Raw genomic sequence first — 12,079 nt, 5'->3', positions numbered from 1 at the left:
ATCGCAGGTGTTAAATTCATTCTTTGTTTTGGAAACACGAGTTATACTTTCATAAGTTCATAAGTTCTAGGAGCAGAATTAGGCCATTTGGCCCATCGAGTCCTCCTGCACCTATTTTCTATGTTTCTATGCTGGCTCGAAGGGCCGAATGGCCTCCTTCCGCACCTATTTTCGAAGTCTACGCCGCCATTTAACCATGGCTGATATATCTTTCTCTCCCAACCTCATTCACCTGCCTTCTCCCCATAACCTCTGACACCCGTACTAATTAAAAATCTGTTAGTCTCCACCTTTAAAATGTCCATTGACTCTGGCTTCCACAACCATCTGAGAATGAATTCCACAGATTCATCACCCAATGACTAAAGAAATTCCTCCTCATCTCCTTTCTAAAGGTACGTCCTTTTATTCTGGGGCTGTGACCTCTGGTCCTAGACTCTCCCACTAGTGGAAACACCCTCTCCACATCCACTCTATCCAGGCCTTTCACTATTCGGTAAGTTTCAATGAGGTGTCCCCTCATCCTTCTAAACTCCAGCGAGTCCAGGCCCAGTGCTGCAAAACACTCATCATATGTTAACCCACTCATCCATTCCTGGGATCATTCTCATAAACATCTCTCTTGACCTTCCTCAATGCCAGCACATCCTTCCTCAGATGTGGGGCCTAAAACTGCTCACGATACTCCAAATGTGGTCTGACCAATGTGTGCACATACATGTAAGTGTGCAAATCACAAAACTAATTCAAATGTACTTCCTTACGCAATCTGTCCCATGTTTTAAATCTCCCACATTTCATTATTTGCCCCCCTTTTTGCTCTTGATTTCGAGAGGGCTGCCAGGCCATTTCAGAAGGCGGTTAAAACAAGCCATACAGTGGTCCTAGAATCAAGTAGACCACAGGGTAGAAAGCCCACCATGGTCCTTGAGGAAGACCTTCTTCCCTGAAGGACATCCAGTGAACCAGATCTGAAGACAGGTCCAGACCCGAAACGTCACCCATTCCTTCTATCCGGAGATGCTGCCTGTCCCACTGAGTCACTCCAGCTTTTTGTGTCTATCAGGGCATTTACAAAGTCCAGTGTTCTTTGTTTGTTGTTATGGGCGCTAGCTTCTGGAGTTGCAGATCATTTGTTATGAAGAAGCAATTTCCCTGTTTTCTTGGAAAGGATAACCTCATCTCGCTGCCTAAATAGTCCAAACCGGTGGATAATAGCCAAGCAACGTAAGCACCTTCATTTTGTTCCACCAGAATGAATCAAGTCCTTGTAACCTGAAGGCAGCAGGAGTGATGTTGGGCGATCAATCATTCATATGATCACAAGGATTTGTCTTGCGGTTCTGTGTTCCCTTCTAGCTGACAACCCTGAAGTGCCAGCCCAGTTCTAATCCCAGTTTAGTCGAGTACTATTCCAGGGAAGGACTCCGAGTGAGCTGAATCAACAACAACACGTGGGCGGCACGGTGGCGCAGCGGTAGAGTTGCTGCCTTACAGCGCCAGAGACCTGGGTTTGATCCTGACTACGGGTGCTGTCTATACGGAGTTTATACGTTCTCCCCGTAACCTGCGTGGGTTTACTCCGAGAACTTCCACACTCCAAACACTATTAAGTTTGTAGGTTAATTGGCTTGGTATAAAAATATTTTAAAATTTGTTCCTCGTGTAGGATAGTGTTGGGATTGCTGGTCGGGACGGACTCGGTGGTCCGTAGGGCCCGTTTCGGCACTGTATCTCTAAACTAAACTAATCTAAACATCTAGCAGTGTCAATTACTGACCCCAATAGCCCTCTATGCACCTAACTATAGGTTTGGTGTCTGGAGTGCACAGAGGCTCTGTATCGGAGAACAAATACTTCATGCAGGAAACATATATAGACCACGGACCACGTTCCACAGAGCATCGCAGCGAGTTTCACTGTCCAAGTGTAGGCATAGTGAGGAGATTGTCAGTGGGTCACAGTTGTATGCTTATTTTCTCTTTCACCGTACAATCATGACAAAGCATTAATTGCAAACTCCGATGCAAAGGATAGGAAGAAACCAACTCCTTTGGCATTCACTAGCTTGTGGAAGTCCACTCATTGCACTATATTCATATGATATCCAGGGACTTCTATACTCAAGGGAATCAAGGGATAGAGTTATCGAGTCATACAGCGTTCGATGACTTCGGCCCAACTTGCCCACACCGACCAGCACGTCCCATCTACACTAGTCCCACCTGCCTGCGTTTGGTCCATATCCCTCTAAACCTGTCGTATGCATGTACCTGTTTAAGAAGGTACTGCCGATGCTGGAGAATCGAAGGCAGACAAAAATGCTGGAGAAACTCAGCGGGTGAGGCAGCATCTATGGAGCGAAGGAAATAGGCAACGTTTCGGGCCGAAACCCTGGTAGGGTTTCGGCCCAAAACGTTGCCTATTTCCTTCCAGGGTTTCGGCCCAAAACATTGCCTATTTCCTTCGCTCCATAGATGCTGCCTCACCCGCTGAGTTTCTCCAGCATTTTTGTATACATGTACCTGTCTCGCTGTTTCGTAAATGTTGTGACAGTCCCTGCCTCAACTATCAGCTCGTTCCATACACCCACCACCCTTCGTGTGAAACAGGATCAGACAGGAAAATGAACCTGAGGAATATCTCAGTCCTGGTCTTTCTGCTTGGTGACACAGACTGACAGGGAGCAAATAGCTAACCTCTGTTCCTATTATGCATTATCGCTGTTATGCATAACTTTTTCCTGGGATTCAGGAATGTTCTTGTGACTGTAAACAATTTCCTTCCAAAAATCTAAACAATAGGAAGCAGGGGATGCAATTATTTCACCACCTCAGACCACAATCATTTACCACAGATTCTCACAGCATAGATACATAGGCAATAGGTGCAGGAGTAGGACATTTGGCCATTCGAGCCAGGACCGCCATTCAATGTGATCATGTCTGATCATCCACAATCAGTAACCCGTTCCTGCCTTCTCCCCATTATCCCTTGATTCCGCTAGCTCTATCTAACTCTCTTTTGAATGCATTTAATGAATTGGCCTCCACTGCCTTCTGAGGCAGAGAATTCCACAGATTCACAACTCTCTGTGTGAAACAGTGTTTTCTCATCCTCGTTCTAAATGGCCAACCCCTTATCCTTAAACTGTGGCCCCTGGTTCTGTACGCCCCCAACATCGGGAACATGTTTCCTGCATCTAGCGTGTCCAATCCCTTAATATATTTTTTTGTTTTTATTAGATCCCCTCTCATTCTTCTAAATTCCAGTGTATACAAGCCCAGTCGCTCCATCCTTTCATCACATGTCAGTCTCTCCATCCCGGAAATTAACCTCATGAACCTACGCTGCAGAACCTCCCTTAACAGCAAGAATGTCCTTACTCAAATTAAGAGACCAAAAATGCACACACTACTCCAGGTGTGGTCTCACTGGGGCCCTGTACAACTGAAGAAGGACCTCATTGCTCCTATACTCAACTCCTCTCATTATGAAGGCCAACATGCCATTACTTTCTTCACTGTCTGTTGTACCTGCATGCTTACTTTCAGTGACTGATGTACAAGGACACCCAGGTCTCGTTGTACTTCCCCTTTTCCTAACCTGACACCATTCAGAGAATAATCTGCCTTCCTGCTCTTGCCACCAAAGTGGATAACCTCACATTTATCCACATTATATTGCATCTGCCCACTCACCCAACCTATCCAAGTCACCCTGCATCCTCATAGCATCCTCCTCACAGTTCACACTGCCACCCAGCTTTGTGTCATCTGCAAATTTGCTAATGTTGCTTTTAATTCCTTCATCTAAATCATCAATGTATATTGTAAATAGCCGTGGATCCAGCACTAAGCCTTGCGGCACCCCACTCGCCACTGCCTGCCATTCTGAAAGGGACCTCTTTGTTTCCTGTTAGCATGGGGAACATATTTCCAAATTGAAGACTACTTCCTTAAGAAGTGCATGGGCAGCACAGTGGCGCTGCGGTAGAGTTGCTGCCTCCCAGTGCCAGAGGCCCAGGTTCGATCCTGACTACGGGTGCTGTCTGTATGGAGCTTGTAATTCCTCCCCGTGACCGCGTGGGTTTTCTCCGGGTGCTCCGGTTTCCTCCCACATTCCAAAGACGTGCAGTTTTGTGAGTTAATTAGCTTTGGTAAGGATTGTAAATAGTAGGATAGTGCTAGTGTAGGAGTGTTCCCCGGTTGGAGCGGACTCAGTGGGCTGAAGGGCCTGCTTTCACGCTGTATCTCTCAGCAGTTGATAATGGCCCACAAAATTATTATATCCAAACATCAAATTCCAACATGCGCCACCTTCAACCGACTCTAGATTTCCCAGCTCCTGAGTAAGAATCATAATTTCCAAGATTTTCGACAATTCCCAAAGAGACTCTTATTCCCGTATTTGCCACAGAGGTTAGTTGGCACTGGGCAGGGTGCATGATGTAACTCACAGCCCCGAACACTGCAGTCCTTTCATAGTCTAGTCAGTGGTTGCAAAGCCGCACACATACACTTACTTATAGTTGTCATCTTCCACAAACTTCTGCAGCTCCTCGATGTAGCGCACAGATTTCAAGTAGTTTTGCACATGGGGCAATGTCACCAGATAGTCTGTGAATGAAAGCAAGGCGAGGCTATTAAGCAAATCGCTGCCAGGGGGCTATATATAACTTTGCAAAATCCTAAATCACAATGCTTATTTTCTTTCACCGATAGACCCCTGAGGAATGGGGCAATCCTCGAGGGCAGAATATCACTCTCCTACACCACGTATGGCACGGTGGCGCAGAGGTAGAGTTGCTGCCTTACAGCGCTAGAGACCCCGGTTCGATCCTGATCAAGGGTGCTGTCTGTACAGAGTTTGTACGTTCTCCCCATGACCTGTTTTCTCTGGGGTGTTCCAGTTTCCTCCCACACTCCAAAGTCACACAGGTTTGCAGGTTAATTGGCTTGGTATGATTGTAAATTGTCCCTAGCGTGTGTAGGATAGTGTAAGTATGTGGGGATGGCTGGTCGGCACAGACTCGGTGGGCCGAAGGGCTTATTTCCGTGCTGTCTCTAAATTTAACTAAATTTAACCTCCAGGCCTCAGATTTTCCCTCGCATTCTCTGCATCTACAATGTGCATAACTTAGAAAATAGGTGCAGGAGTAGGCCATTCGGTAGGCTGATCATCCAGAATCAGTACCCCGTTCCTGCTTTTTCTCCGTATCCCCGTATCCCTCGATTCCATTAGCCCTAAGAGCTAAATCTAACTCTAACTCTCGCTTGAAAACATACAGTGAATTGGCCTCCACTGCCTTCTGTGGCAGAGAATTCCACACATTCACAACTCTCTGGGTGAAAAAGTTTTTCCTCATCTCAGTCCTAAATGGCCTACCCCTTATTCTTAAACTGTGACCCCTGGTTCTGGACTTCCCCCATATTGGGAACATTTTTCCTGCATCTACCTTGTCCAATCCTCTAAGAAGTTTATATGTTATTACAAGGTGCCCTCTCGTCCTAAATTCCTGTGAATACAAGCACAGTCGACCCATTCTTTCATCATACCTGCACTCCCTCAATAGCAATAATGCCCTTCCTCAAATTAGGAGATCAAAATTGTACACAATACCCCAGGTGCGGTCTCACCAGGGCCCTGTACAACTGCAGTAGGACCTCCTTGCTCCTAAACTCAAATCCTCTCGCAATGAAGGCCAACATGCCATTAGCTTTCTTCACTGCCTGCTGTACCTGCATGCTTACTTTCAGTGACTGATGTACAAGCACACCCAGGTCTCGTTGCACCTCCCCTTCTGCTAATCTGACACCATTCAGATTATAATCTGCCCTCCTGTTCTTGCCATCAAAGTGGATTTATCCACATTTATTCACATTATACTGCATCTGCCATGCTTCTGCCCACTCATCCAACCTATCCAAGTCACCCTGTAGCCTCATAGCATCCTCATCACAGCTCACACTGGCACCCAGCTTTGTGTCATCCGCAAGCTTAGAGATGTTACATTTAATTCCCTCGTCTAAATCGTTAAAATATATTGTAAACAACTAGGGTCCCAGCTTCGAGCCTTGCGGCACCCCACTAATCACTGCCTGCCTTTCTGAAAAGGACCCATTAATTCCTACTCTTTGCTTCCTGTCTGCCAACCAGTTCTCTATCCATGTCAATACCCTATCCCCAATACCATGTGCTCTAATTTTGCTCACTAATCTCTTTGTGGGACCTTGTCAAAGGCTTTGTGAACGTCTAGATACACCACATCTACTGGCTCTCCCTTATCCATTCTACTTGTTACATCCTCAGAAAATTCCAAAAGATTAATCAAGCACGATTTCCCCTTCATAAATCCATGCTGACTTTGACCGATCCCATCACTGCTTTCCAAATGCGCTGCTGTAACATCTTTATAAATCGACTCCAGCATCTTCCCCACAACCGATGTAAGACTAACTAGTCTATAATTCCTCGTTTTCTCTCTCCCTCCTTTCTTAAAAAGTGGAGTTACATTGGCTACCCTCCAATCCACAGGAACTGATCCAGAGTCGGGAGAACTGCCCAGGACATACTAATCCTCTTTGATTTAAGTAGTTTTTCCTCTTTCAATCATGTCCCACCACCAGTGAATGGTGCTGGCTTCCTTTACAAAGAGTTCAGTTATAGAAACAAACAAAATAGGTTCAGGAGGAGGCAATTTGGCCATTCGAGCGTTCATTGTGATCATAGAAAATAGGTACACAGAAAATAGGTGCAGGAGTAGGCCATTCGGCCCTTTGAGCCTGCAATGGCCTTCATGGCTTCATGGCTGATCATCCACAATCCGTAACCCGTGCCTGCCTTCTCCCCATTTCCCTTGATTCCGCTAGCCCAGAGAGCTTTATCTAACTCTGGTTAACGTGGCAGGGATATGATCAAATACCTGCCATGTTAACCTAGCCTAACAACCAAACCGCCCGGTCCATCACGGACACTGACCGCCCCACCGTTGAATGGAAAGATAGCACGCGCTGCCTCAAAAAGGCAGCCAGTATCATCAAGGACCCACACCACACTGGCCCCGCTCTCATTTCACCCCTGCCATCAGAAAGAAGGTACAGGGTTCTGAAACCCGTAATGTCCATGTTCAGGAACAGCATCTTCCCTCCAGCCATCAGAATCTTGAACACGACAATCACAAACTAAACTCCTAAAGGTCATTTGCGCGTCACTCAGATTTTGTGAATCCCCAAATCTCGGGGGGGTCACGTGCGACCGCGCGTCACTGCCTACATCACCACTCACATTGCGCATGTAACGTGCATCACCACGCGTGTGTCGTGCTTCACTGCCTACATCACCACGCACAATGCGCATGTAACGTGCATCACCACGCGCGTGTCGTGCATCACTGCCTACATCACCACGCACAATGCGCATGTAATGTGCATCACCACGCGCGTGTCGTGCCTCGTGACGCATAAATGATGTCGCGTAAATGACACGCAAATGACGCCCAAGTGGGACAGGCTCTTTACTCCGAATTATCTTGGTTCCACTCGATATTTTTTGTTTGCGTTTTGCACTGATATTGCTTTTTAAAAAGTTATTGAACATTTTTTCGACCATGTCATCTATGTTAGCAGACTTGTTGTACTGCTGCAAGTAAGAATTTCATTATTCTGTTTGCAGAATAATACAGTGTGGAAACAGGCCCTTCGGCCCAACTTGCCCACACCGGCCATATCAATGTCCCAGCTGCACTAGTCCCACATGCCTTTGTTTGGTCCATATCCCTCCAAACCTGTCCTATCCATGTACCTGTCCAACTGTTTCTTAATCGATGGGATAATCCCAGCGTCAGCTACCTCCTCCGGCAGCTTGTTCCATCCACCCACCACCCTTTGTGTGAAAAAGTTACCCCTCGGATTACTATTAAATCTTTTCTCCTTCGCCTTGAACCTATGTCCTCTGGTCCTCAATTCTCCTGCTGTGGGCAAGAGACTCTGTGCATCTACCCGATCTATTCCTCTCAAGATTTTGTACACTATGGTACATAGAACATAGAACTACAGTGCAGAAACAGACCCTTCGGCCCACAATGTTTATGCTGAACAATGGCAAGTTGAACTGACTCATCTGCCTGCAGCTGATCCATATCCCTCTATTCCCAATACTTCCATGTACCTATCCAACAGTGTAGGAAAGAACTGCAAATCCTGCTTTAAAACGAAGGTAGACACAAAATGCTGGAGTAACTCAGCGGGACAGGCAGCATCTCTGGAGAGAAGGATTGGGCAACGTTTCGGGTCGAGACCATTCTGAAGAAGAGATGCTGCCTGTCCCGCTGAGTTACTCCAGCATTTTGTGTCTGCCTATCCAACAGCCTCTTAAACGACACTTCCATATCTGCCTCCAACACCATCCCTGGCAGTTCGTTCCAGGCACCCATCACTCTCTGTGTAAAAGAACTTGCCCCGCACATCTCCATTAAACTTTCCCCCTCTCACCTCATTGCTGTGCCCTCTAGTGTTGGACATCTCCAACCTGGGAAGAAGGTTCTGACTGTCGTATCTCTGCAGCTCATAGTTTGATAAACTTTTTATCAAGTCTCACCTCAACCTCTGACGTTCCAGAGAAAACAACCCAAGTCTATCCAACCTCTCCCTGTAGATGCCTCCACATGCTTCCTGTAATGGGGTGGCCAGAACTGTACACAAGACTCCAAATGCAGCCTAACCAAAGTCCTATAGAGCTGCATCTTGACTTCCGGACTCTTATGGTCGAGCCCCTAGATGTGGAGGCAAACATGATGGAGTGGGAGGAAATCAGAGCACCCGGAGAAAATCCACGCATTCACAGGGAGAGTATACAAACTCCACACAGACAGCAACTATAGTCGGGATCAAACCTAAGTCTCTGGCGTTATAAGGCTGCAACCCTACCGCTGTGCCACTGTGCTGCCCCAATATATAACTTGTGAAAATGTATTGAATCATTTGACTATAGTTGGCTCCCAATTCTACTTGCGAGTCTGTGAGACAATGAATATCACCCTGTTATAGTGAAAAATCGATATGTACTGGTACCAAGCCAAACCCTTAAAATTTACTCCCTAAAATAATTCCATTCACAATGTGAAGACGTGAATAGAAATATTGCTGGAGAAAGTAATGACTCAGCACAATGACTGCAAGCCAGTTGGTAGTTGGTCATCGTAGAATATAACGACATCGACATCGGTAAGAGGTGGGGCAGGAATGGGGCAATCAGCCTCCTGAGCCAGCTCCATCTAACAATAATATTATTGCTTATAATTCTCACCAACAAGGATGATGCTTTAAGGGCCTGTCCCAATCAGGCAATTTTTTAGGCTAACTACAGGCGACTAGGCTGTCGCCACATAGTCGCCGGGGTGTCGCCTGTATGGTCGTGAGTCGTCTCCTAAGTCGCCCAAAGAATCGTAGTGTCTTTCTGATCTCCGTTGGATTTTCAACATGTTCAAATATTTTCGGCGATAGTTGGCGCCAATGGGTTGGGGCCAATGAGCGTAGCTTGACTTCTCCTGACATAGGTGCTGTCGTAGGGTGTCGCCAGGTGACGTAGGTTGTCGCCGGTGCTGACTGCGGTGAATTCCATTGGCGACTACCTACATCAACCTACGTCAACCGGCGACGGGTACCGGCGACTGAATTGTCTTCAGTTGTCGCCGACAGAGTCGTAGCTTGTCGCGGGTGGACGCAGGTTAACTTTGGTTGTCGCCTGTGTGGTGGTGGGTTGTCGTAGGTGTGGTCGTAGGTGGCCGTCCTAATGGGTCGCCGGTTGTCGGTAGCTTGCCGTGGCTGGACGTCGACTAGGTGGGTAGGTTGTCGTAGACATTGTCGTGGGGGGTCCAGTCGCCGTTTTTTCGGCTACTTGCTACGAATGTGACTATCGCCGGCAGTCGCCTAAAGAAATCGCCTAAGTGGGCCAGGCCCTTTACTTATACACAGAACAAGGGGAGAAAGCAGCACGGTGGCGCAGAGGCAGGGACCCGGGTTTGATGGCATGGCAGATGCAGTATAATGTGGATAAATGTGAGGTTATTCACTTTGGTGGCAAAAACAGGAAAGTAGACTATTATCTGAATGGTGGCCGATTAGGAAAAGGGGAGATGCAACGAGACCTGGGTGTCACGGTACACCAGTCATTGAAAGTAGGCATGCAGGTGCAGCAGGCAGTGAAGAAAGCGAATGGTATGTTAGCATTCATAGCAAAAGGATTTGAGTATAGGAGCAGGGAGGTTCTACTGCAGTTGTACATGGTCTTGGTGAGACCAAACCTGGAGTATTGCGTACAGTTTTGGTCTCCTAATCTGAGGAAAGACATTCTTGCCATCGAGGGAGTACAGAGAAGGTTCACCAGACTGGTTTCTGGGATGTCAGGACTTTCATATGAAGAAAGACTGGATAGACTCGGCTTGTACTCGCTAGAATTTAGAAGATTGAGGGGTGATCTTATAGAAACTTACAAAATTCTTAAGGATTTGGACAGGCTAGATGCAGGAAGATTGTTCCCGATGTTGGGGAAGTCCAGAACAAGGGGTCACAGTTTAAGGATAAGGGGGAAGTCTTTTAGGACCGAGATGAGAAAAACATTTTTCACACAGAGAGTGGTGAATCTCTGGAATTCTCTGCCACAGAAGGTAGTTGTGGCCAGTTCATTGGCTATATTTAAGTGGGAGTTAGATGTGGCCCTTGTGGCGAAGAGGACCAGGGGGTATGGAGAGAAGGCAGATACGGGATACTGAGTTGGATGATCAGCCATGATCATATTGAATGGCGGTGCAGGCTCAAAGGGCCGAATGGCCTATTCCTGCACCCATTTTCTATGTTTCTATGTTTCTATGATCCTGACTGCGGGTGCTGTCTGTATGGAGTTTGTATGTTATCCCCGTGACCTGCGTGGTTTTTTTCCGGGTGCTCCGGTTTCCTCCCACACTCCAAAGACGTACAGGTTTGTAGGTTAGATGGCTTTGGTAAACATTGTAAATTGTCCCTGGTGTGTGCAGGACAGCGCTATTGTACGGGGATCTATGGTTGGATCCCCCGTACACCAGCACTATCCAAGGCGGGCCAAAGGCCCTGTTTCCATGCTGTATCTATAATGTCTAAAGTCTAAAGAATGTGGGCATTGCTGCCTAAACCTGAATTTATTGTCCACACTGACATTGGATCGGACTCACACACACACACTCCAGACTTCCTTTCCTAAAGTGAACCAGATGATGAGGCTTTGCCACAGACCAGCAGCTTCACAAACTCCAAGACACAGACCAGCTTTGTATTCCAGACTTTGGTTAATTAGTTCAGCTGTATTCCCCAGCCGCTGGGATTGGATTTGAACTTGCATCTACAGAACATCCCAGCCAAAGGGTGAGTACTCCAGTAACAGAGCCACACTGCAGTGCCCGAACGTCGGACCACGTCTACTCCAAAGACTTTCCACCACAGCTTCTGTTCAAGTGCCCATTCACTTCTGTCAAAGGCAATTATCCGCAGAGCCGCTGGGAAAGTTGGCAAAGGACAATGGATGTCCAGTGTAGACGTGGAGTCTAATGGGATAAACATCGGTACACCTGGAAAATATTTTGGGAGTACAATGGTGCAGTGTGTGGAGCTGGAGCAAATACCTGCACTCGCCCAGGCACATCTAAACCTGCCACCTCAACCACCAATGTACCAGGGAAGCTGTTGCTATCAGGCAACTGAGATGCACAGAGTCTCTTGCCCAGAGTAGGTGCATCGAGGACCGGAGGGCATAGGTATAAGGTGAAGGGGAAAAGATTTCATAGGAATTTGAGGGGTGACTTTTTCGCACAAAGGGTGCTGGGTGTATGGAACAAGCTGCCAGAGGAGGTAGTTGAGGCTGGGACTATCTCAACGTTTAAGAAACAATTAGACTGGTACATGGATAGGACAAGTTTGGAGGGATATGGGCCAAAAAGCGGGCAGGTGGGACTAGTGTATCTGGGCCAGTGTGGGCAAGTTGAGCCAAAGGGCCTGTTTCCACACTGTATCACTCTATGACTCTATAACTGAACCATCCTACCAACAAC

At 47.1% G+C, this 12,079-nt stretch overlaps 1 protein-coding gene across 4 annotated transcripts in view; it reads right to left on the bottom strand.

Annotated features, from left to right (window-relative positions):
• ralgps1 (Ral GEF with PH domain and SH3 binding motif 1) overlaps window positions 1-12,079 on the bottom strand; it is a 729,016-nt gene that overhangs the window by 175,462 nt on the left and 541,475 nt on the right. For all 4 annotated transcript variants that reach the window (XM_033049388.1, XM_033049390.1, XM_033049389.1 and 1 more), the window contains exon 11: window positions 4,526-4,619. In XM_033049388.1, the coding sequence (XP_032905279.1) occupies window positions 4,526-4,619 (94 nt within the window). The remainder of the gene's footprint in view (window positions 1-4,525; window positions 4,620-12,079) is intronic.

The sequence above is a fragment of the Amblyraja radiata genome, chromosome 32 (genome assembly GCF_010909765.2).
Source record: "Amblyraja radiata isolate CabotCenter1 chromosome 32, sAmbRad1.1.pri, whole genome shotgun sequence".
NCBI classification, from domain to species: Eukaryota; Metazoa; Chordata; class Chondrichthyes; order Rajiformes; family Rajidae; genus Amblyraja; species Amblyraja radiata.
Note: the sequence above shows the minus strand (reverse complement) of the source record. Positions and strands in the feature narration are given on the sequence as shown.